The 27,339-nt window shown below is 40.9% G+C and overlaps 1 protein-coding gene across 6 annotated transcripts in view; it reads left to right on the forward strand.

Annotated features, from left to right (window-relative positions):
• Positions 1-8,288, forward strand: part of ISL1 (ISL LIM homeobox 1) — a 37,975-nt gene extending 29,687 nt beyond the window's left edge. For 2 of the 6 annotated variants that reach the window (XM_069221628.1, XM_069221669.1), the window contains exons 5-6: positions 4,591-4,758; positions 7,059-8,288. In XM_069221628.1, coding sequence (XP_069077729.1) covers positions 4,591-4,758; positions 7,059-7,190 — 300 coding nt within the window. In that variant the 3' untranslated portion in view covers positions 7,191-8,288. The remainder of the gene's footprint in view (positions 1-4,590; positions 4,759-7,058) is intronic. The other 4 variants (XM_069221648.1, XM_069221638.1, XM_069221658.1 and 1 more) reach the window with 4 other exon arrangements.
• Positions 8,289-27,339: the final 19,051 nt, after the last annotated feature.

Here is a 27,339-nt window from a genome sequence, read left to right on the forward strand (position 1 = left end):
TGTGATCATTCAAAGCATTATCATGTTCCAATGACAGATAGTCTACGGACTTCAGTTCTGGTGTTATGTGTCTGTCCTTTTTAGGCTCCAGCTATTGCGGTTGTCAGAACATTATTGGTATGATTAATTAAAATCTTTAAAATAATTACACCTGACGCTAAGAGAAAACAAATAATTAATTTCTCACCATATTGTGATCAATTTAAAATAGTACAACATGTTAAAATGTTTTTTTCTATTAACGCACATACTCAAAAAGACAACACAACCATTTTTAAAAGTAGGCATTTCAAACATTTCAGCATGATGCCTATTAGTCATCATTTAAAGCAGTCACGATTGCTGATAGGGTTCTTGTGCCAATTACAACCAGTTAGCTTTGCAAAGATTTCGTTTTGCTACTTACTATGTTCGTAAATTTTCTAAATAGAGCAAGTTCTGTTATATCACTGGTGTTGAAACATAGTGCTAGCGCATTTCTACAGGTTATAATACATTTTTTTTTTAAAACCTAGTGTAAGTAAGATACGTCGTGCTATTAAAAATTCAGGACAACAAAAATGCTAGGATTTGCCCTAACTGAGGTTTCACAGTTTCACATTGGGGATATATATATATATATATGTATATATATATATAGATAGATAGATAGATAGATAGATAGATAGATAGATAGATAGATACACACACACACACACACACACACACAGAGGCATAGAGGAAAGTTAGCACCAGGATGCTCGCTACTTACACTTTGTAGTTAAAATGATTAAAAAGGGCGATACTTTTGCTCAGCTTACATAGTTGACAGTGTGCACTGTTAGTTACAATTTTCTTTTGTGGCAGGAATGAAAATGAGACACATTATTCCTGGATTCCTAATTATTTCCATTGGTTCTTGGGAGTTAGCAATTGAGGGGAGGCCATTTGAATGGAACAGATTTAGCCTGGCTTTAGCAACAAACAAAGAATATAGTAATTCAAGCTTTCATGTGTATTGTTTCAGATCTCAGATGATCGCTTGTTGTAGTGAGGACAGCACAACTGGTATTGTGCCCCATTACATAATTAGCCTGAAAAAAAGAGGTAGCTTAAATATTGCTACTGAAGGAATGCATACAGTGTTATCAAAATAATTTCAATGTATTATTTAATTTCCTCACAATCAATAACGTTTATAGATAAGATGCTTGCAGATAAAGTACCTTGATCTAAAGTTTCGTTTTCCTTTGTTATGCATTGGATCGCACATTAGCTTGGTGCAAACCTTAATTTTACTAAATGTTCATCATGTCAATTTAAGATTTGCTGCATTCAGGGAGTAACTATCGTGTTTTTTTGCACCACAAATAACGACAGTTATAGTAAACTTCTGACTAATCGTTTGGCCTCGTATTAAAATTATATTTACCTGGCAATTGCAAACTTAGGTTTGCCTTCCTGATTAGTCTCTCTCCAGAGCACCCTTCCCATGCTTATTATTCTGTTTGCGAAAATGAGGTGTTTGTACACATATAGATAGCATCCAGAAAACAAAATGAAAATTTCCCATACTTATTCTCTTGACATTCAACAAATGTGCCTTCCCTAATCTGCAGGGTGCAGAGAATTTAGTCTGTGCCATTAGACAATTGGAGTCAGGTATTAAAATGCATTATGAGAAAAGAGCTTGTGAATGTATGTTTCCTCCGTGCAGAGGAGGCGGCCTCGAAGCTTTTATACCGCCATTAGACTGCAATATTATTTTAATCTCCCTTAAAACTACACTCGGCTTTTGCTTTTCAGACGAGGACCACAAAAAAGCATAACGAGAGTAGGGACCTTCATATGTTTTCAAGATTAGTGCCGTCTACTCTCTGACATTAGTGCCTTGGCTCCCTAACACGTCTGTTGCAGTACTGTCTGTTGTCTTGAGTGCAGCAGGCTTTGTACGCAGACCTGAGGTGGACTCACATATAATACTCTTCACTGCTCTGACACCCCTGCAGAATTAAAGCTGCATTTAACTGGTGTGCTGTCAATGCAAGAGGATTTTGTCCAAGATTCACAAAAGCGTGCCAGCTGCCAGGCAGAGGTAAAAGCTCATTCATAGAAATGAAAACAATTTGGAAGCGATGCTGTGTCGTGGGATTACCATTCCTGAGGAACATGTTGTTCAACTTCTGCAAATTGGAAGAGAAAAAAGGAACAATATATGTGTTTTTTGCACTGAATGACCAGCAGCCATTCACTGCTGAAAATGAAATTTATTTTTACTGCCCTGTGATTGGGTGTTTGCAGTGTCCCTAAAGACTTAAAGGTCATCACAGTTTTACTTCAGAGCTGAAAATGTGCTCAAGGGGGAACAATAAGTGTACATTTGTATAGAATACATTTCATCCCCTTCCACACAGGCCTAAATTGCTAACTAATATTAGTACACAAGTAAAGGTAGGCTGGAATGGCCAGGCTACTTGGGCCTGGTATTGCACATTTGCCGGTAATCTGCATGCAGGGCTCCAGAGCCCTGTGCTGGCTCCAGCTCGACGTCTGGGTGGAACTGAGGGACTGGGAAATTTCTTGAAGGAAATTATGAACAAGTGCTGCTGATAGACCTGCGACTCTGTACCCGGAAAGAAAGATGGCGAGACAATAGCAAGAAGGGGTGTCTATTTCTGGAGTTTTCCCAGACATGTACAAGGCCCTGTGAGGAGTGGGGGTTCTGTACAGAGGTGTAAGTAGAACAGAAAGAGGACCCACTTGTACTAACAATAAGTTATCCGACGAAAGCTGCCTTTATAATTTGTGGGTGACACCTGTTTAAATAATATTAATAATACGATCAGCAGTAACCGCAAAACCTTATTTATAATATTAAAAATACTCGATTTCATCCAGCAGTTAATTTAAAACGTAAGCCTCGTATTTATAATGCTGAAAAATAACAACTGGTAATAACATGCCATTTAAAGGTATTCCATACACTTGATTTCGAAAGAAGAGAGACTGATGTGGCCTTTCCGGGATTTATTCTCTTGAAAGCAGATGACTTGAGGTGCCAGTAGAGAGCAGTTGGCCACTGTTTCATCTTGATAACCTTTCACCAGGAGCGACTGATGTGGCATCCCGATGTGCCCAAGGGTTAAAGATGACCGGATCAAATAATGTTCGCTTTTCCCTGTCACTAGGATGAACTGAGTGCACTGCCTTTGGAGAATGACAGACCTGAGGGAGGTTATGGGCAACTGAGGACAGGTCACTCGTCTCTCAGAGAGCCTGCAGGATGTGCCAAGGCAGAAAACTAGCTTAAGACCTGTAGGAATGGGAGGGTACAGACCGATGGTCCCAAAACAAACCCAGCAAAAACAAAGAGCTCTGATCCAAACAGCTTCCAAAGTGGTTATGGTATGGCCAGGAGAGCAGAAAGATGACCTATAAAAGTTATTCGTCTACAAGGGCCCAGGTGGAGGACAAGAAGGAGTTGAAATAAGTAGAAGACTGCACGTTTTAATTTTGCTGTATAGGTAGTTGAGTGGAATAGAACAAATACTGGGGCATGTTTCCTCTGTTGAGGAGTACAGGGATGAAGGTGTGATGTGGTGGCGGAAGATTTTAGTGGACTACTCTGACTGGACAGTTTTGTTATTCAATTTCTAAGAAAACTGATAAATTCACGTTGTGGGAGGAGAGACCAGATTTTTTTTCTCAGGAGGAGGCGGACTGGAAGGAGGATGGAGGACAAGAGAACCGTCATGGGACAATGTGTTGTTTAACCCACTGTCACTTCTTTTCTCACTGTCTATACTTATTGATTGTGCTTCCACAATAGTGTAATAATTTTGTTGGGGGTGGATCCTGATGCCGCCTTTACTACATACAATTTTTATGGTATGTTTAGGTTTATCAAGTACTGTGTGATTTGTATCTCAAGCTTCCACCAGTGTCATAGACAAGTCAAGTTTCACTTGTGTTCTGTGGTTGCCGCGCAGGTACTAGGAACCCGTTATTTGAAACACCCAACTTTAGATAGCTAGTGCTCTACAATTCTAGATATTTTTGGACTTTAGTCACAGAATTAAACGATCTGCACATGATGATAACGGTTATTATCCATAATGTGTTGATAGGATGTGTTATAATAGAAAAAAAACATTGATATTAAGGATGAGTGCAATCGAATTAACGGCATGGTAGTGACAGAGGGATTGATGAATTGGTTGGTCTTTTTCAATGCCAGCATATTAATAATGGTGTAAAAAATTCATTATGTATGACATTTGAATAAATAACCCCCATTAAAAAAAAAAAAAAAAAACAATTATTCGAGATTTTGTGTCAGAGTTAATGTTGCTATATCACATAGGGAAAAATTCCAGCTGAAATGCTGGAAGATGAGAATGAAAATATCTCACCTATAGTGTTTGGTCGAAGTTTATGACACATGTTCATACTGGAGAGTTAGAAAAACAAATTGATTGACATTGAAGACAACCAATTAAATGAAATGAGACTATAAGGAGGATATATAGATAAGTTTCAAAACCTTCTTGTATAGTCAGCCTGCAATAAAGTTAGCCAACTGCCTTCTCATGACGTCATGCTTGTTTACAGAACATCCAAGGGATGACGGGAACGCCTATGGTGGCTGCCAGTCCTGAGAGGCACGATGGTGGTTTACAGGCCAACTCAGTAGAAGTGCAGAGCTACCAGCCACCCTGGAAAGTTCTCAGCGACTTTGCCCTGCAGAGCGACATAGATCAGCCTGCCTTTCAGCAACTGGTAAGTGGCATTTCTCAGAAAGTGGAAGCTCTTTGGGCAGATACCTAACTTGTCATACCTAACATGTCATCAGTTTCTAAACTAAAGGATGGTAGTTGAAGGTTACTAGTAATACATTAATTGATTCCATACAACTAATATAACTACATGGATTACAATTTGTTGTGTATAAATCTGGCTTGTCAAACATTAGTGGAAACTAATGGTTTAAAATAAGTGGGAACAAGTCTTTATTATGGCCTGAATATTATATAAGTTAATTGGCAATGCTAGTGACAATTTGCATATCAACATGGAGGAAGATTATCAAGTAGAACAATTTAAAGAACTTCCAATACGTTTAGTAATTTCTGTGTTTTGTTTCACTCGAAAGTGCTGTGTGTCATCTTGTGATAACTTCAAAGCACTACTAAGGGCCTGATTTAGGTCTTGGTGAAGGGAAATACTCTGTCACAAACGTTATGGCTATCATGTCTGTCTTATTACGATCCCATGATACCCTACAGAGATCATAATAAGGCGGACAGGATATCCGCCTTGAATTATAATCTTGAAAATTGGCTGTGTAAGTGTTTACTCATTTGGGTTAGGAATAGAGATCTATTAATAAATTATCATGTACTCCACAGGAGGGAAGTCTCCTGCAGAATTGTATAGCTGTAAAATTCTACTGACAAATGTTTGTATATTAGTTTTTAAAGCACAGGTGAAATTTTGTTAAGAATTAAAAACTGTGCAACAAAAAAGTGCATTTTGTAATTTGACATAAAAAATGTTTGATAATGTCCTACTCTAGCCTGGTCCATTTGTCAGTCTGCAAGAATAAAATAGGCTCAGAAATGGCAAAGTTTTTACAATTTCTCAAAAAAGATTTCATATGCTTGAAGTATTGGGTCTCATGCCATAAATTGATTCCTAGAATTGCACCAATCCAGTTTTTCAATATTTGATCGGGGTTTACTCCAAGTAGATCTTCTTTTCTGTATCTTACTACACATTGTCACAGGAAATCACATTAAAACACATTACTTTTAATTACTTTTATTTAATCATCACTGTTAATTAGAATTTTGTTACCGTTTATGCAATATTCCTCTCAACACCTAAATAACTATACGTTCAGCCCTCCACTGGCCTGTTCATTATTAAGACAGCTAAATTTCAGAGAATAAAAAGTGGGAAAGTTGATTGTTTTAGAACACAAACTGTGAAAGTCTTATTTGCCAAACAATACAAGAGCACATGAAACTAAGCAGCGGAGACAAGTATAGAATATTGTTGGCCATGACTGTCAGACCCAGAGCATTGGCAGAAGCATAAAGTGATGTATCCTATAGTAAAGTGTCAAAATCCTCACACCCCAGTAGCCAGCTGCAGTATCAACAGAATTGTGTACTATGATAATTCCCTTTATTCAGGTCTTGCCAACGGTTTGACAACATATCTAATGTGCCTATTGTAGTAGGATAAAAAAAAGATGTTTCACAAAAAGAGAGCTGTTTACAAACTTCCAAAGAGCTTAAACTGACTTCAAGGGAGAATTAATCAAATTCAAAATAATTGGCAGAATTTTAAGATCTCAGTGAGTTAATTATATATATATATATATATATATATATGAGAATATGTGTGTGTATATATATATATATATATTTTTTTTTTTTAATTGGCAGGGTACAGTAATTAATGGACTTTCATCAAGCCCATTGCTCCATTGCTCTATCAGCCTCCCCACAGTCCTTGCTCTAGAATCACTGCATGCTGGGTATTACAAATGGGTGTTCTCTGCATTGTGGAAATGTGCCCCCAACACTTCCTCCAGTATTCTTACAATTTACATTTAATTGGATGACAAACAGAAAGCTCCCTGACCTGAGGGCATGGCTAGTGGAATACTTTTTTCTCTTGTTATGTCTGATTGCTTACCTTAAAGATCTAGCTGTGGAATATAGCTACTAGTATAAAGCAGGAAAGTCCATTAGCATTGTTAACACATCTGTAAAACTATTAGAATTTGGAAAATTAACAATGGGTAAGTAAATGAAAGGGTGGGTTGGATGTAGCATTGTGAAGACAGCTAATGTGATGACAATCAAAGTAGATGGCACTCTAAACTGAAACTAGGCTTGATTGTTCTTTCAATAAAGAGAATATTTTATGTGAAAGCATTGACAAAATTATCATATCCAAAGAATGAAATAAAATGTTATTGCATTATCCGATGTTTACTGTTTTATTTGTATAATATTTTGCATATGTCAGGATTTACTTTTATTTCCTTCTTCTACTTTTAATTGAAGACCTATTTTCCGCAGGTAAATTTTTCCGAAGGGGGACCAGGCTCCAATTCCACTGGAAGTGAAGTGGCATCAATGTCCTCCCAGCTCCCGGACACACCCAACAGCATGGTAGCCAGTCCCATTGAAGCATGAGCGACTTCATGAACTCACTTACGGCTTTTCCTGCTGGAGCAAGAATGGGAATTGTGACCATAGTCTCCTGAGAAGAAAATAAACTAAGTATTTAATGACCGAGTTATTATAAAACCGAACATAGGAAAGACAGCTCCATGAAATGCACGATGTCTGTTTTAACGACAAGGTGGTATGGTAGCAACACTGTGAAGACAATCATGGGATCTTACTAGGATTGACAACGAAAAACAATGTCCAATGAACGGAGGAGTACTTCAAAGACGTTTTTTTTATAACGTAGAGGATTTATATTCATGGCTCTCGCCCTAGAAAATATTATTCGGCATCCCTCACCCCTGTGCAACACAAAGGACAGAGAAAAGGAGAAATGAATTCCATCCGCATACCAATGGTGCTGTTTATCTATTGAATATGGCTCGACTATTGCCTTGCCAAACAGGAGATCTAACGGGATTCCAGTGGAACAGGCTGGACGTTGCCTCAGCAGAATGGACAATTGCTGTTGGGATCCTTTCTGGATTTAAGGTAGAGCTGAGTTGGCGTGCAATGCTTTAAGCTCTTATTACAAGGGGTAAAGTTGGGTCTTCTCTAGCATGTGGCTGTATTTTTTTAACGGGAATGACTCCTCTTTCCCCATCCCCCATTTCTCAAGAAGCCCTAACCCACAACTGACACTGCTTTAAAAGGTTTTTGAATATTTTTTTTTCAATAACCTCTCTAGAGAGCGTTGCAACAAGGTATACCTCTATTTTGCCACAAGCGTCTTGGGATTGTGTGTACATTGTGTCAGTCCAAGAACATTTTCCCCAAAGATGTGTATAGTTATTGGTTAAAAAATAAGAGTGTTTCTCTCTCTCTCTCTCTCTCTGGAATAAAGAGAAGAAAAGGAAACTTTTTTGTTTGCTCTTGCATTGAAAAAATTATAAAGTAATTTATTATTTATTGTCGAAAGACTTGCCACTTTTCATGTAATTTGACTAATTTTGTTTGCTGAAGTAAAAAAGAAGAACAAGTTTGTATTGTCTTGAATTATATGTTTAATTCTATGTGTTCTGTCTATTTCTTAAATATGTGAAATAAAAGCGCCATATGTAGAATTGTATCTTCTTAACTATTTCACTATTGTCTAGAATAAGAGATGTAATCCTCTCCAACAAATGTTTATCAGTGTGTGTGTGGAAGAGGGTGTGCACACTCACGGATTGTAAACTGAATAATATCACATTTATGTTTCATTGCTGAGCGAGGTATGATTATTGCTGCCCCGTGGCACACATATGAGCAAGTTCTCCTCTCCCCAGTTAATGTATTATTTATACATATATTTATCTCATTGGCAAAGAAGAAAGGATTACGACAAGGAAAGCCCATTTTCCTGCCACATTTGCTTTTGTTGTTCTCCTTGTATAATTAACTCATTCAGCTATTGCCATTATTGAGATCCCTCATCTCAGACTTCAGTTCTCTGTGCCTACAAATCTATCAACACCCATCCCCTGCTTGTAATGGAATTTTTAAAATTGCCCTCCCCTTCTTTATATGTGGCAGTAAAATAACTATCTGCTGTATGAGCATCATGAGCGATTAAGATTGGTTTGATGTACAGATGGAAGAATTCAGTATAGTACAGGATCTTTCCCTGGTGTTGTTGTTCCAGTTCACTGACCCTGTTCCAACTTTATATATCTGGTATATTTTGTATGCTTTTATGGTAGTATTTGCCATTAATACTACATGAATAACTAGTAATCCTCTAATTATATGTAGATGTGTATGTGTGTGTGTAAATATGAGGATATATATATATGTGTGTGTGTGTGTGTGTGTGTATGTTCATGTATATATAAAATTTCCATCAGGAGGTTTTGATTGCATCAATAACCACCATGAGGCCGAATGTTAAGTATTTTACAAATGTCACCAACTCCCAATATCGATCGCAATATAGAAGCTTATTGCATGTTTCCCATTATTTATTTTGTTATATTAATATTAAATGTATATTTTGTGGTAGTTACCCCGGAGATGCCCTTTTCTTCAAAGTGAAGCTAACAGTGGCCACTAACTGGTGTTACAATGTTTAGGTTGTTTGTTCTGGCCAACAATACATAATATGCGGGTTTGACTCATAAGTTAGACAATTTGGTACTGGATGTCGAACAATCTCAATATCTATGACAGAGAAAAGCTCTGCAGAGTGATTTGTGGGCTGTCATGTCATTGTTTCTTGTTTGTGCTAGGAACAGTTATGTTGTGAAACCTGGAAATTATGGAAACCTATGTTGTACATATGGCAAATTCTGAATTATGCAGTTAATTGTGCAGCCACGGAGTTACATGATTCAACTGGCCCTCACCATTTTCCACTGTATTATCAGTTATTTATGAAAGATAAACAAAAACGAAATATTCCAATTCCATTATTGTGCAGTAACATCTGTAGCCATAAAGCTGCATGATTCCGCCAGGCCTGACCATTACCCATTGTTTTTAGCAACAATTTATACAAGAAAAGTACGCAAAGCCTAAAAAATCTAAATCTAACCGGTGTCCATTGTTAGCTTCAACCTAAAGAGAACAGTTTCAATAATTATTACTTCTCACAGTCAAAATATGTTTATGAACAAGTCGAAGAGTGTTTTTTTTACAATTCTACCTCTATAACTGCAAAGTTAAGTAATGTTCACTTCTTTTTCTTGCACACAACCAAAAAGTACACGCCAGTATTGTATTTACTATCTTCACCAAACATTTTCCTGTTTGAAAAAAATCTGCCTTTTCAAGCTAAGTACAGCAATATAAATGTGTAATAGAAAAATCCACAACTGGTAATATGAGCAGTATTGTACTATATTTCCATTTTGGGGTTCTGGTGACATCTACCAATCACTCAGCTTTCAGCCTCGTAGTTTATGGGTTTATGATATCACTAGAACACTTTGATGGCAACACTGGATCATATTACACAGTTATCTGGTATGTAGATTTCTCTCTCCCTGTCTCCCTCTCTCTCTCTACGCATATAAGTTACAGATGTGCATTGTGCAGTATATGCTAGGTACTACCATGTTTTAGTGTGGGAGGGTCATGACTCCAGAAGGGTGAAGCAGCGAGTCGGTCATGCTACCTCTTTCCTCACTCAACAACAGTAATAGATAGCACTGTGCTGTCTGGGCATCTACATATATGGTTTTGTGTATGTAAGTCAAATGCAGTTGTTTTAGCAGAACCAGTTACAATTGCATTGTATATGCCCATAATGTCAAGCAATGAAGAATAGGAGGGCAATGGGCATGAGTCTTCCTGTGAACTATGATAATAGCAAAGGATTTCACCTACTCATTTTAGTAATAATAAATGCCTGAACCCTTCTTCTATCACAGCACTTGCTCCTTTGCTCCTAATAGCATGTTGTATTGGGACACACACACATAGACACACTATTAGAGTGAAAATAAGTGTAGATCAGTATTAGAAATTGTTTAGAATAATTGTGCTAATAATCAAATTTTTTACAATGTTATTGTTTTTTCAGTTGTTTTTTTTTAGACAATGGCAATAACACATGAACACATCATGCTTATATACTAATCAACTCGCATGCAGATCAGATATTTATTATTATAATGCGAAGTTATGTGTCAAAGTTAGTACCATAGTACAGAGAAATTTAAATTAGAAACACAGTGTTTACATCCTCAAAGATTGCACTTTTGAATTATTTTGATAACGGAAATAACTCTCTTAACAGTCATAGGACCTCTCGACCGTGATTTTAGCTTACTGCACAATTGTAATCCATAGCATCCTGTTTTTGGTTGAAAACGTTTTTTTTTTTTTAGCAAATCCACGAGAAACGTGCCTTGGCATAAATCATATTTGCATCGACACCCTTACGAGAGTTCTCTTTCATGACTCATGGCCACTCATGCTCTCAGCTATTGTAAAAGATAGCATTTTACATTTTCCACATCAAAATATAAGTGTCTGCATGTGTGTGTTTATATTGGTTGAGTCAATATTCAAGTAGTTTGTAAGTAATACTAGAAGCTCCAAAACTGAATCACAGGTTTATAATTATGACACGCCTCTATTCTTAGGGCACGTTGAAAGCATCGTTTTTCGTTTACATTTTTAGGAGGACCAAACATTTCTGGTTATGACAAAAATGAATTTTCTGTTTCCTAATTGTAGCTAAAAATAAGATAACACCCTCTTTTCATATAAAAATGCATCTGCGTGCCCATGTATGTTTATGTGTGTGTGTCTGTGCACCCCATTATAAACATACATACACACTGATGCTCCATGTAGCTAGAAAAGATTTGCACAGTTAGAATTCTTAATGTGACTGTCACTGTTCTCCTTTGTGAAATGAGAATATTGAATCTTGTGGTCTCTTCATCCTGAGTAGTGAAGTATAAAATGCATAATAATTTGTTCACTTATATTGATGTTGTCAAATTGTACAAAAGTGCTGAAAGACAATGGTCCAACACAGCCGAGCAGATTAAGATTGACACTAAAGCTTTCTGTGTGCTCTCACGTGGCCCAAAACATTACATCGATGAACTTACCCTTATAAAAGGCCACTGATGCTGCGCAATATTGGGTAGTGCAGCCACAGCTCCTGCATCTGTTAGTATAAAACCCTAAATGTTTGGGTCATTCTCTCCAGCACAGCACAAAAAGACCAGGACACGTATAAAACGATAGGGGATATATTTTATAATCGTGTTCCCACTATGACATAAAAAATTATACAAGATTGGTTGAACCTCAAAGGTGAAATCATTAGTAGCTTGGCATTTCTAATAACTCTACATAATAGATCTTAGCATCACCTAATTAATCGGTACTCGATTGCCCACCTCAAGAGGATGGAATTCTGAGTTGATTGGAATCACATTTGTGACACGTCAGTCACATAGGTGCCAGGGGTGTTTCTGAAATAGCCAACCCATCCTGCTGAATATTAAAGGAAACCATGCATTACGACCGAGTCTGTAATTCTATCAAATGGTTGTGGTGTCAAGATTACAGCCTAGAGCCTACTGGGTTTAATTGGCATCAGATCCCAATGTTTGTGTAATGCAACCCTAGCCCAGTAGTTGGTATACATTTTATATAAAGCATGTTTTAACATGTGCTTTGTTTAACTCTTGAAAGGATGTCAATAATTCATAGGAATTACGTCATAGCAGCGACTATAGACTTAAATGTGTGTGAATACTGTTAAATTAAAGAAATTAAAGCCCATGGCACCATGTCTTTGAATTTGGAGTTATGAAAACGCTGCTGTTTGACAGACATCACAGTCCAAACATTTAATAATAGCACGTACAGGGAAACTGCATTGGACTATCACTATACATTTCAATATGGCTCTTCTGCAACCATAAACCATCAAACCAAAGTGATTCACTTGTATGATTTCGAGATCAGCTAAAAGGACTAAAATATATTGTGATATTTTAAAATCACACCAAACATTATTATATGTTTTATACATAAAACATATTTTCGCATATTCTGTAAGAAATAAATCCATAAATATTTGGTAAAAAAAATAGAACTCATGCATAGAGCATATACTTTAAATATATATGAATGGCAAAACTCTGTTTTCAGTATCTAAAAATTGTGTGTCTGGTAATGTAAATTCGTACAGTGTGGTGCTCTCCTTGGAGTGCACAGTGGTGTATTTTGAAACTGAACCAAAACCACTATGCAGAAAAGCTTTCTTTGGACAGTGAAACCTGTGCCCTGCTACATTTTCCAAAGATGACACTGAGAACATTCAAACATGCCAGAAAATCTCCACTCTCATCTTAATCACAAGTGCTTTTCTACTCTGGTGGTACACCTGGTCGACAATACCTGTCATGCCAATAGATGTCACCATGTAGTCATATCTGCTAGACAATGCTTTTTACTGATGTGTGCAACATTTGCATGAGGGGGAATGTTTTTTGCCTAAATTGGGTAGTCTTGGCAAAAACTAAGAAAAAAGGATTGCCATGTCAATCACTGCTGCTGGTTACGTCATTCTGGAGGCACGCATGCATTACCATGAATGTGTGCCTACAGAATGACATGGGTGCCATTTTTTTTTATTGACCGATATAAGATGGCAGATGCCACTTAGAAAGGTTATTAAATAATTGGCATTTTACATGCACAATTATACGTTTCTTGTGGTGAAGCCCCTGGTTGCAAATGGTAGCTCTTAGGCCCTCCAAACAAATAAAACTAAAAAAAACAGGAATTGCCTTTAAGGGTGGGAGAAGCGATGGGGAGGGATAAATAAAGATAAAGCCGGTTTGCAAAAAAAAGGGAAAAGCAGCACACAGGGGAAAGCGCAACACAGAGTGCGAGAGTGGGTCTTTAGCAGGAATAAGCACACAAGAGAGAGAGCTAGAAAACACACACAATTTAATATAGTGCTTAAAGAAAAAGAAAACAAATAGTTCAGTAGGAATAAGCAGTACAGTAAAAAGACAATAAAAAAGAGGGTATGCTGTAGGGGAGAGACAAACAAAAGATGAAGAAGTAAGAGAAAGAAAAGCCATCAAATTATGAAGCAAGCAAATGAGAGCTATAACAAAGCCAACTAATTAAAGCAATGGGCAGGCTGTAAGACCAATGTAAGTTCTTGATATAGCCAAATGAAGATATTTCCTGATCAGACAGGATATCTGAGACCGAATAAAACATATTAATATTGGCTATATAATTGCTTATTGCCGCTGTGTTTATGCAACGATGGGGTACTTTTTAAATTCAATTGCACATGCTTTCAGAAACTGAAAAAGAAACCCTCAAAACACCTAAATAAGGCCCTGATTTAAGAAAAGTGGTGCTGCACCCAGTGCAGCAGCACTTTTCATGCGCCCCTTAGCGCCCCCTAACACCACCATTTGTTTGCCATATCTAAGATACGGCGCACCATGGCGGTAATTAGGGGAACTAGTGTCAAAATTGTATATGCTAGTTCGGAACTTTGCATCCTGCAAAGCCCATGGAGGCTTTAAAAGTGCTGGAAAAAATTACGCAAAGAAATCTCTTGGATTTCTTAGCGTCTTTTTTTCAGCCCCCCTTATGGGGAAAAACTCCCTTTGTATACATTATACCTGGAGCAGGCATAATGTAGCGCACAGGGTTACAAAGTGGCACCATGCATGCATTGCGCTACTTTGTAAATATGGTGCGGCGTTTTTGGCCATCTAGCGCCACATTAGCTAATAAAAATGACGCTAATGTGTTGTTAGAATGGCGATAGGCCCTATTAAATCTGGGCCTACATTTTATGCTGGATTTGGGTCGGATTTGGGTCCATTTTGTTACATGCAGCAGGCTCACAACAGGGCTAACCTTGTGTGAAAACAGAGGGCTCCATAGAAAGGCTGTTTTGCCTCTTAGCTATTTGACCTGTATATAGTTCATTTACATTATTAGGAAATATTTTTCAGTGCAATGTCAAGACGAATTTTGTTAAAATCTGTAAGACCATTTGTCACTCTGGCCATTTCTAACTGACTAATTTTATTGCCTAAAGCAAACCCCTTTTCTTTAATTAACATGTTTGACCTTTGAACTGCAAAAATAGTTAAACGTATGTTCAGAGCGAAATAATAAGAAATTTGTATTTTTAAATTGATATTCGCTATTGCCTCTTTATAGAGATTGCCATGCTTTAGGTACTCTGCATTTTTTATTCATTAACCTTACCTTGACTGAAAGAGGCACATTGATGACCTCTCAGACGCATATACTTAATGAGTTTCAAAATTTGTGTGTGTGAACATGTGCAAACCTGAGTGTGCGCGCGTGTGTGTGTTAGTATGGGTGTATAGGTGCCCATTAAATATTTCCCTGTTGTAAAGCAGAACATAGGAGTGTCATGAAAGAATTTTACTACATCATTCTCATTAATTACGAATTCGCCCAATAGAGATCCTGGTAAATGAGAGCTTGATTATGATTTCCTTCTCAGTCAGTCTCTTTTCCCGCTGATCATGAAATGCCTTCATTAGTCCAAACAATCCGTGTGGTTTAAACAATATCTTTGTTTAGTCAGCAGTGTTTCCCTGAAAAGTAAACAAAACGTGAAGTTTCCACGCAATCAACAGCCATTGTTAGCAAAGCATTGTACAGAGGACCTGCAAAAACCCTTACTCCTGCAGACAAATATACTTCCCTTACTATATATTACAATTTCTAATCTACTACTTTTGAAAAAATTTAAATTTTTCATGACAATTAGGCAAAACTGATCCATGCAATGTAATACATGATTACCGGGTAGCGTGTGTTACATTTCTCAACAATGGCACCGCACTCAGCCTTCAGACTCGTGGAATATCAGAGAGCAGGGAGTTATCGGTGGCATTATGGAAGCACGGCGCACGTACAGGCCTACTGGTAGTAATTCAGGCACCATTTGTGTTGGCGCTTCATCAGTTCGGTTACACCTCTGGATGCGGCAGTAATGTCGAACTCTTCTTGGCTCTATTCTCTTCACAGGCACAGCCCTCCCCTTGTACAGCAGGCCAACAAATAACATATTGCAATTTACAGATGTATATGTCTCATAAACGTGCGTGGGAATATATTTTGTGCACATATAGATACACGAAAATAACGACACATCACAAGTGCAATATACGTGAATTACGAATAAGGGTTTTATGTTTACAGCATACGTTTTGCTCTGTACATGCAGCTCATGTGGTAGTGTATATGTTAATTATGAACGGACATTTTAGGTCTAGGTATGAGTAGATATGGATCACCGTTATTTTGTATGGAATTACATATTTATGTACTTCTATGGGTAATTGTTCATTTGTTTAGTACCCGCTGAAAATGAAAGTTAATGGTGAAATTAGTTGCCAAATTCCAGATATTCCCCTCCTTAGCACAGGGGGCAAGGTCTAGCTGTGAAGAGGATGACGTGTTTAGTTTGCTGGGTCTGCACTCGTGGTTTCGTTTTGACCAAGCGGTTTCTGATTCTTGGGGGGGTGCACATGTGGGGGCTTGACTGGGGAAGTCGCTGCAGAACCCGCAGACCAACGTCTGCCTATTCTTTTCCCTTCCTCGCCCCACCCCCACCTCAGCTCCCCGGGGAGGTGCTGGGAGCTGTAAAGAGAGTGCATTTGTTTTCTTGGAGTTAGAGAAAACGAAAGTAGAGCAGCGCTGGATGGGCTTCCCAAGCTGTGTGACGCGGAGCCTGCCTTGGCTAATAACTCCTGCTCAGGGACTGCCGCCAGGAACGTAAACTCGGGCTCGCTGCTAATTCCTCGGCATCTGGTACATAAAGACGACTAGACTGCTTCTCCCAAGTGCACATTTCACTTCCCAGGCCGAGCCAGCTTCCTTTGTGGGTGGACATCATAAATTCAAAATATTAAGCTTGGATTCTTGTGAGGCGCGCTCCTCACCGAGAGCTGGGAGTCCAGTGTTGCCCGACCACATCCTCAGTGCTAGTAGCACGCAATCGGCAGGGGTGATGGGATGTGGAGTTAATTTAGAAGATGCCGAGGATGTCCACGTGCCTCAGCTCGATGCAGTCTCCTGTTTATATATGTGGAATGTAAAGTCGGGGGTTACCTGACTATAGGAAGGCGTCCTATACCATGTATAGGACCCACTTAACCAATATATGAATTGTTTACCTATCCTGAGGGTGTGTTTGCAAGGGTACAGGAGTTGCTTACTGATGTTTAAGGCCTGCTTGACTGTGTGTAATCTCTGCTTACACATTGACAGGGTCTGCTTTACCAGGTGTAGCACTATTTACACAGCCACAGAATTGCCCCTCTACCCCCAAATTTACAGAGTGCAAAAATGACTCTATGGCCTTAGCGCCATATTTATCCCCCGGTGCTAAAATCACGCACGGAGGTAGGAGGGGTCATGCTCTGCACCATTTTTTAACACCTGGGTCATGGCAGGCATTAGGGGATGTGTGGGCCTATTTCCATGATGGAACATCATGGAATAAGCCCACAGGTGTCCTCCCCAGGCCCCAGGAACACCTCCACCCACATCAGAGGGACAGCGGAGGATGGGGGACCCCATCCCAGATAAGTATAGGCAAGTACAGGTAAGTATATATATATATTTTTAAGTGCCACTGGGGGCCCTGAAATGGGCCCCCTACATGGCACTGGGTGCAGTGACCACGCCCAGGGGACCCTGGTCCCCTGTGCTGGTCTTTGGGGTGGTGGACATGACTCCTGTCTTTTCTAAGACAGGAGTCATGTGGTATGGATGATTTTGTATCAGAAAATGACTTTAGGCAGGTTAGAGTCTTTTTTTTTTTTGTCTAACCCACCTAACGTCATTTTGTGGTGCAAACCCCCCTTCTCCCATACCAACAGCCCCACCCTGCTAACGTCATTTTTTTGTAATGCTAGCTTATCCTTTGCACCGGCTTGCACCATTCCATAAATATGGTGCACAGAAATGGTGCAAGCCAGTGCACTAACGCAGTTTTGCACCAAAAAGTGTAAATCGGGGCCTTAATGTCCCAAATAGACAGCCTGAATATACATCTAAACATCTTGTGCACCATGCAACAACTTACAGAAGGGCAAAGCCTGCATGTGCCAACATAAGTCCTACTTACCCATGTGTATGGCCTTCTTTTTCATCTTTAAGACCAGCTAGCAAGCGTATAGGCCATATTTGCAAACGTTTACCACTTATCCATGCAGTTCAATGTTATTTTAAAAGCTTTTTCTTCTGCCTTTAGTGCCACTGAGGAAAACAATATTACAGATTCAATTTGAAAGCTAAAGAGAGAAAAAAGGATAGTTAAAAATAACTTACATACCACACCAATGTAATAGCGTAAAAGGCTTTGGTGAGAGCAATTGCTCTTGTTTTAATGTGTTAATGTGTGCCATACTAGCACGTTAGGGTGAGTCACAGCAGGGAGAAAGCAGCAGCAGCAGGGAGGACTCAGTTGTGACGTGGTCCCTCGTGCCGTTCATTGAAAGCCCTGGCGTGAGGGTGAAAGAATACAAGGAAACAGGCAATGCTGTTAGGGAAGAGTTGAATACTGCACTTGGAGGAGCCAAGACATGATTGGCAAAGTCTCAAGTCAAAGGCTGAAAGAGACTCCTCCAGGAAAGGCAATGATTAAAAGCAGGACCCAAAACCATCTCTCTGTATATTATTAGAAACACCTCTTCACAACAGCCAGACCCAAAAAGTTTACATATAATAATAAAATCAATAAAATGAACTTGCCCATGTCAGAAAAGTATTGGCTAGGAATGCAGGAGTCTGATAGTTACTCCACAAAAGGTCAGGCCTCCCTTGTTAGGGCAGTACTTGTGCAAACTTGGTGATAGTACAGGAGCCAGTACCCCAGTTTTAAAGATTTGTTGTACTTCATTGCTCTACTTCCTAACTTTGTTGACCTATATGAGCTCACAGGGACCAGAAATCTTCACGAGTGCCAGAGCCGATCCAGGGGTATGGTTTGGTTCTAACAGCACGATGTACAGCGAGGGTGAAATACAGGGGCCGCAGGAAAGCAAAGCACGTTTTGGACTCGAGGGTGCAAGAGGAGCTCGAGCTGAGCCAAAACCAGTCATCTAACTCCAGCCTACCTGCAGCTTTCAGTGTCTCACCCACCTCTGCCGCTGAGACCATCCGCTAACAGTCCAGAAAGACCAGCTTACTGGAGTGTGTAATCTGCTGCTTGGAGACACACTACCAAACTGCGAGGCCAAAGCTTTAATGATTGGTTGTGTCACTTTCAGCTTTATAGGTCAGATGTCAATGTGTAAATGCAAAGAAACTGCATATACCTGCTAACTTATATAAGCTGTGTGTGCTTGTGTGGTATATTTCTCTCGTGCTGCTAGCTTTTGTGTTTGTGTGCGAGTAGTTTCTCTCTCTCTCTTTCATTCTTTCTCCCCCCTCTTATTCTCTCTCCCTCACCTGACAAGTCTCGTCTCTGGACTGTCATATCTGCCCTTCATGTTTTTATCCCCTCTCAGGGGGTCGTTCTGTGTGTTGCCTCTCCGTATTTCCCAGTCCAGGTTTTACAAGTGATGGGAGCTTGAGATGATCAAGTATTGATGATTCTGCCATGTGTCCTTGTGCATTAATTTAGGCATTCCTTCCAGTGCTTTACTAGGTCTGTCTTTTTTCTGTCATTCTCCTTATTGAACCCCGGTTTGAGAGACAGAAGGTAAGGCTGCTATTGGAGGGTGTGTCATTTTATGACCCCACAAATGCTTGTTTCCAATTTTCAAAAACATTGAAACAGCAGCAGTTTTCAAAAACATTGAACTTGTGGCATGTGGCTTGTTGTTTTCAAAAACTACAAGCATTTTTTTCTTGCACTCTGGTAACAAAACAACGTGTTTTCCGTCTGTTTCTGTCCAGTGATGAGCTATTAAATACCTACATCTTCTTAAAGTGGATGAAGCATACATTTACAGAATTCAAGCGGTCACCCCTTGATCTCTACCATTATTCTCACTGGGCACACCTCACCTGGGCACTCGGTGGACTATTCTGTCTTTTCCAGTGTCCTACAGCGCTTAGCCGGCAGGGGCCGCTATCACACACACATCGCCGAAGTTTCATGCAGTGATTGTTTTATTATATCAATTGTGTAACTAGGACCTTCCTGAATTGTCCCAAAAAAGCTGCCTTTGATCATAGCAGTGTATTTTTTTTTTTTTTTTGCATTTATGCTTTAGAGAGTTAAATTTGATTTGCTAGTATGTTGCAGCTCTGTGACCGTTTTTAGAGCTGGATGCTGAAATCTTACTATAGCCATAAATAAAAACTAGTTGTCGTGTTACTCTAGCGCTGAGAAGCTTTTTGTCCCACAACACTCTTAGCGCCCTCAATTCCAACCTCTGTAGTCGGCTATTATTAGGCTAAATCAAAATGTAATTCCAATAGAGATGCCACGCGTGCCCTTTGCTTCGTCTTTAAGATACTGGCTTATCTTCAGAACCTCACATTTACACACAGCTATATCATTTTTTTTAGGTGTTTGTGGACTATTTGTTTCTTAATTTAAGGTATCTACACTTTAAATTGTTTCATAGTAGTTATAATATTACCACGTGGTATTATGTCGCTGTTTATCGTCATAAACAGACTCGTTGGTAGTCATTTACGAGAATAGCACAAAAATGCACGTACCAGTGAATGAGTAACATCGCTAGTTGTACAACAGGCTAGAGCTCTTGGATTTGTGGTATAATCGTGTCTTGCTCTGCTTTTCAGGAATCAAATAAATTATCCAAGTGGTTTCGTAGCATTCTTGTTTGAAATAAATGCGTTTTATGAAATGTGGGTGTGGTGTGACGTGCGAGTGATTTATCTGTTATTTAACCAACGTTCCATTCTTAGTTTTAGCTGTTTTCCGATACGACGAATACTTATGAACAAATCAGCATACGTTGCTGTGCATGCATTTTATATTATCATTATTGCCAGCGCCGTCTCTTCTTGTAGGACTAAAGCGGTTTTTTTCATTAATATTATTCTCTGGTCAACGTTTTTCGTTTTTTTCTCTGTGCTCCTTGGCTTGATCACGTTGGTCTATAAAGCCGCTTTTCAGCCTGGGCTCCGTTTTTGTTGAAGAAAGACCCTACAGGGCAGTACCTGGGTAAACGTTCTAAGTGGTGCAGATCTTCAAGTACCCGCCGAGAAGGAATGATATTTATAAAGCAAAAAGTGTACAACAATATGCCCTTTAACGTTAAAATAAGTGAGTAACCTGGTGATTTAGACAACCCCCGGATTCGTAATATCAGTTGGTGTTTGAGGTTAACATGTGGTGTCACGTATGTGGGGTAATGTGTGTACCGTTTCTGCGTGTACCATTGGCAGCAGATTCACCTGGTCTAGTGGGCGATTCATGCACGCAATTGACGCTCCGTTTCTATTAGCGTGACTCTGTTTCCAAACAATAGCGTCCCTCGGCGGCTGTGTATAAAGTACAGTAATACTCAGGGTTCAGTGAGGCTTCTGGGCCCCAGTGAACACTGCACCGGCCGCACTACTGAAAACTAAGCCCTGTTTCTAAAGGGCACTGCCAGGGTGCCCCATGCATAGGAGTGGCAGGTGTTGCCTGTGAACCATCTGTGTCAGTCTGCCCTCCGGACACAAAAACACAGGGTTCTGAAAGCTAGTGCCTTGCTCGGTGAGGGCGCCCCGCATTTCTCTGCGCCTCGCTGCGGCTTCTCCGTGACCAGGGATGCGTATTTTGATAATTCTGGGTGTGAAGCAGGAGAGAGGGTGATTGCTGGGTGTGGGCAGCTCCCCTGCCCGCGTTCCTGTCTGCAGCGCCTCTCTGCGCAGGGCCGCGGCTGGGAGGGTTTTGTTTTCTATCCCGCCAGCTCATAAAGGCCGCTGGAAGCGGATCCTGTTTACTGATAGCCCCTGATTGTTGCGCCCCTGATAACAGGGCCGGTCAGTGAATGACAGTGTTTGAGCTCAGGCGCCAGAAACATAAACCCCACAGCTAACAATGTCCCGGCCTCTGACGGAGCATCTCTCCGCACCTCCCCGGGACTTCTGAAGTGTGGACAGAGAAGTTCAAGAGAGAGGGGGGAGGGCTGGGCACGTCTTCACGGGAGGGGTAAAGGGGAAGGGCGGTGGGAGCTGCAGAGGCCCTGTCAGTGTTTGCCGAGGGACAATAAGCTCTGTGAAGGCAGCCTCGCCTCACCGGCCGTGAGGCGGCAGGTATGTCCTTTGTGCTTCAGCCACTCACCAGATTTTTAAGTCAGTTACTGGGTCACCAACACCCTTGTTCCTTTTGCACAAAGCATGTGAACTTATTGGTGGACAAATATCTATCCGACAGTCCTGGCTGCTGGAAATCTCGGTCTTTGGTTTGGCAAGAAGTTCCCTATCTAGGGTGCCCAGAAATTGAGAAGCAGAAACCGGTACCTGCCACCCATAAAAGTAAGACTTTTAAAGCCTTGCACACGGATGTAAACACCCTACGAGTTTCGGCGCTCGTGATCAAGGCGCCTGGAGCGTCGAATTGCGCAGGGTGTCCTTTGCTGTTTGATGGAACCGAAAAAAAGACCTCTTTCGAGAACCTACTGCCTGAGAACATGTCTGTGCTACTCAATTATTCCTAGTGGATATGTTATATATATAAACCAAAGGTTACAGGGAGGTTATAGGTAGGCTCACATTTTAAACATACGAAACCATAGAAATTCACCAGTTATAGTTAGAGTTACCTCAAGTAACAATAACTCGTGCCCTAATGTAACTATAACTTGCACCATGCACAGTTTTTGCATCAAAAATGTTATTGCAAATATTACATTGATATTATCAATGATGTTATCAAAGATGTCATGAGTGCCGTAATTTATGGGTTAATTAGTAGTGCATGGTGAGGGTGCCAATTACAGTTACCTTAGGGCACAAGTTATAGTTACTTGAAGTAATGCTAACAAACTCGTGAATTTCTATGGTTTTGTACATTTAAAATGTGAGCCTAACTATAACGTCCCTGTAACCTTTGGTCTTTTAAGAGAATTTCTATGTTTTTTAAAATTCTATTTCCTAACTATAACATCCCTGTAAACTTTGTTTTTTTCAGTTAATTTCCATGGTATTTTTAATGTATAGTAGTTTCCATTACTATACGTTAATCCGACCACTGCCGCGCATGACCAAAGGTCATGCACAGCAGCAGTTGGCCACAGGGCTGAGCCTGCCTGAAGCCAGGCACTGAGGCCAACCCTCCATAAGCACCCATCCTTGCACAATGTACGGCCTTTACCCGTGCAGCGCAGAGGTTTCCCGCAAGACCTGGGCTGCAGCCAGACCCTGCGGACAACCCCCCCTAACCACCCAACCCAGTGCTTTGCGCAGCCCTTTAGCCGTGCATGGTGGGAGTTGGCCGCAGTCTCTCTGGGTGTGAGGATATGTGTGAGAGGGTGTATCTGAGGGTGAGAGTGGCAGTGAGGTTGTCTGGGTGTGAGTGCGCACATCAGTGTTTTAGTGGGTGCTTCAGTGTATGTGCAGGTTTGTGAGTGGGTGCATGAGGCTGTCAGTGGGTCTGTGAGTGGGTGTGTGAGAGTCTGAGTTGGTCTGTGAGTGGGTGTGTAACTATCTGAGAGGGCCTGTGAGGGTCTGACTGGTGCTGTGAGTGGTTGCAAGAGAGTCTCAGTGGGTCTGTGAGTAGGTGCATGAGTGTCTGAGTGGGCTTGTGAGTGGGTGCTTAAGTGTCTCAGTGGGTGTATGAGTGGCAGAAAGAGATTGAAAGAGAGAAAGAGAGTGAGAGGGAGAAAGACAGAGTCTTTTTTAGGCTTTGATGTATGATATACTTAGAATTACATATTTTTGTTTAATTTAAAAATTAAAATGTGTGTTTTATTTTTTTTTAAAAATCACCTTTTTTATTTAAACATTTGTAATATAAAAAAAAAAAAAGACAAAAGAGAGGGAAACAAGTCGATCTGAACTCAGACTCTCATTGCCAAGTGTAAAAGTCCTTGACATTACGACTGTGCTATTTTTTTTTATTTTTGAGACTTATTTTTTTCACTATGGGACCCAAGACTGGAAACACTCTAAATTTCATCCCTCCTTTATCTCGTCCCCCGCTTTATAGATCACCCTGAAATTTTCCAAACAGCAGCTAATGTGATTGTCAATTTTGTTTTGGAAAATTTTGTGAAGATTCGTCAAGTGGAGCCAAAGATGTAGACAAGCAAAAACAGCTTTTTCTATAGAAACTAGGTCCTAACTATACCTACCTACTATTAACTGCCAGTAGGTCATATACATATATTTATCCGTTTCCTGTTTCTCAAGAAACAATGTTAAGTACTCCGGAGGAGATATAAAGGAGTCTTGTTGACCTTGTTCACGAAATTTTTATTCGGCCACTCTTGAAAGCTTTGACAGATGCGTTTTGGCATAAAATGTCAAGATCCGATTGTTCGCCGGTCATTATAACACAAAGAAAAGGAACATCACTAACGTAAAAATAATGAAAACTGAACACGGACTCACATAAATAGTACATAGCACAGTTTGGCAGCGGCCATCTTATAGCAAGTTCACAAACCTTATTACACCAATTGATTCTTAAAATATTGTACTCAACTGATTACTGCATCATACATAGCAAACCTCTGATTCAATGTGATATGACAAAATGAATAAATAAATAATTAATTCCACCTAATTCATACAGATACTTTGCACCTAAAACCCAGTCAGTATATGTCAATGATGTACCTGATGCTCACCAAGAGACATCCATGATTAAATTCAAATAAAAGCAAAAGTAATAATAAACAATTTAATTGTAATTTAAACGTAATTCCCTTTAAAAAAACAATAAATATTCAACCCCACAATCAAGCCTGGAATGGACAAACGCCGTTGATACCCGTACATGCTGGATGTCAAAACTACTACCAGTTGAACATTTTAACCCACATGGGTCCACATCTCTTCATCCATATTTAATCCCTTAGTGGTCATTGTTTGCAATTCTATAATATAACAGGATTCCAACTATCTTAGTTGACATATCCTGTCCCCACCCCTTTCATCTTTGGGGACCTGGTCCACACAAAGAAAATTGTAATAAATTTCGATTCCCTTCATGTACAGCTGGAAAATGACATGCCACAACAGCCTCGGAGACCGCCACCTCCTTGGGTCAATTGTAAAAAAGTAAGGAGGGGTCGTTTGGCCTGCCCACAGCTCTGGGAGCTGTCACATCCCTGTGGCTGAAATGAAAGAATGAAGGGGGACAATCGAAGACCCCCCCGGCTCAGGGGGCCACCACCCTACCTGCTGTTTCTCCCCTCTGCTGGGAGCATGCAGCCGATTGCCTCCCACAATGCCTGAAATAAACAGATACATTACTCAAATTATTGAAGTCTTTAGAGGCATCTGGCGAAAGGAAAGCATTAAATTCTGCTTTGGAGGAACACTTGACCTTTGTCCCAAAAAACGTGACATATATTTAAAATTTGTAAAAGCTCTGAGACACCGGCACAGTCCTCTGAAAACCGTGACTTTATGGATAAATCTGGGAGGACTGGTCACCCTGTCCCTTACACAATTTCAACATACCTATTTAGGGCCAGATTTATCAATATTTAATGGAAAGCAGCAAGGCAACTTTCTGTACTGTACTGCGTGAGAGGGAGATGGCAGGAAACTGCCAAATTTACCAATATATGGTGCATTCCTGTTCTCTGCCTGTTCTGGTGCCCAGTCTGCTGCCTACTGCCAAGGCAGGAACCCTAGCGAAATGGTGCAAAGGTGCCTGCTGTACACGCAGGATTTTTGTGCGCAGGAAGAACATCTTTCTGCACAAAAGCAATCCTTGAAGGCTTTTTCTGTCGCTGCATTCTCCCCGGAACTAAACTAAAAGAGTTAAGGGGTCTATTTCAGCCCCTCGAGCCCTGGGGACCACCACCTCCCCAGGACAATGCTTATTGGAGGGCGGCCCATGGCTCCCCTCATGGAGCCACAGAATTTCCTGGGAACCACCAACACCCAGGGCCGGCTCCTGCTATGTCCTGGGTGTGCCCACCCCTGGGACATTGCTGCTTGCTATAGCATGGCAATAGCTTTGACAGCTGCCACCAAGTCAGAGCAAACACTGTGCTTGCAGTGAGCGAGAGGTGTCAAACAGCTCTCCCTCGCTGTGAGCAGAGGTTTCCTCTGTCTCCCTGTCTGCAGAGATGTAGGCAGGGAGACAGAGGGAGACAGAGGAAACAATTGCTCCCGCAGAGAGGGAGCTTCTTCAGCAGCTCCCTCTCTGTGACAGCAATGCTGGCTCCCTTAGGAGGCGGGGAGCCTGCTTGTACCGTGGGGGGCTTCAAGGGTAACCCAACGGTCCCCAACATTGTCAATGGGTGCCCTCTGGGGCACCCAGGTCACATGATAAGGCCCAGGGGGATGGGGTCCTTGGGGTCGAGATCGGCCTGGGGTACACACCCTCCCTCCCCCACCCAAAAAATAAATAAATAATTAGGCTGTGCCCCAGGGGATGGGGTCCCTGGGGCCGAGATTGGCCTGGGGAGGAGGAACATACAGCCCTGTTCACTAATAAAAATAATTGCTATTTAGGCAGGACCCTGGAGGATGGGGACCCACAAGGCCAACATGGGGCAGGCGGCTCCCCCCCAAAATATAAATAATTAGGCCGCACCCCAGGAGATGGGGTCCCCCGGGCTAAGATCGGCTTGGGGAGGGGGCGCGTAGCCCCCCTCCAAAAAAAAAAAAAGAAGAATTAGGCTGGGCCCAGGGGATGGGGTGCCGGGGATGAAATCTGCCTACAGATGGGGGTGGCATGGCCCCTTTCCCCTAAAAAAAAATATTTCGGCTGGACCCTGGAAGATAGGGTCTCCGGGGCTGAAATGAGCCAGGCTCTGTTGACAACCCTCACTGCGCACCGCCGAAGGTCATGTGCAGCGCAGGGTTGGGTGGTTATAATGGTTGGCTGCAGGGTCTGGCCGCAGCCAAAGGCAGGGCATAGCTTGGGTTTGAGTGGTTATAGGGGATGGCTGCATGGACTGGCTGCAGGCCAGGCCCTGTGGCCAAGCCCTGCCATGCACGGCCTTTGGCCGTGTGCGGTGGTAGTTGGATTAACGTATAGTAATGAAAATTACTGTAGGTTAAAAAAAACATAGAAATTCACTGAAAAAAACAAAAGTTACACAGACGTTACAGTTAGGAAATAGAGTTAAACAAACCCATAGAAAGTCACTAAAAAAACAAAGGTATGTTTTCAGATGTGTCTGCATGCTTTTGTATGTGTGATCTAGGTCCATGTGAAATTGAAATCATGCTGCTGTAATTCATATATAGGAATTTAGTATTTTGTTTGTTACATTGAATCCCCAAAATGAAGCTATTACACTATAGGGCTTCTTTACTACACACTGGTGCATTGCTCACGATGCACCAGTTTGCTTGCCCTGCCCTGTGTCCCCCCTAACGACACCATGGTAGCGCAAACTATGGTGCTCGTTAGCACAGCTGCGTCAGAATTTCTGATGCAGATGTGGTGCTTTGTTGGACTAGAGTCAAATATTTTGACACTAGTCGAGCAAAGCGCGGGGAAGCCAATAGAACAAAGCACATCATCACTTTAATGCCTGCC

Source organism: Pleurodeles waltl, chromosome 1_1 (assembly GCF_031143425.1).
Source record: "Pleurodeles waltl isolate 20211129_DDA chromosome 1_1, aPleWal1.hap1.20221129, whole genome shotgun sequence".
Taxonomy (NCBI): domain Eukaryota; kingdom Metazoa; phylum Chordata; class Amphibia; order Caudata; family Salamandridae; genus Pleurodeles; species Pleurodeles waltl.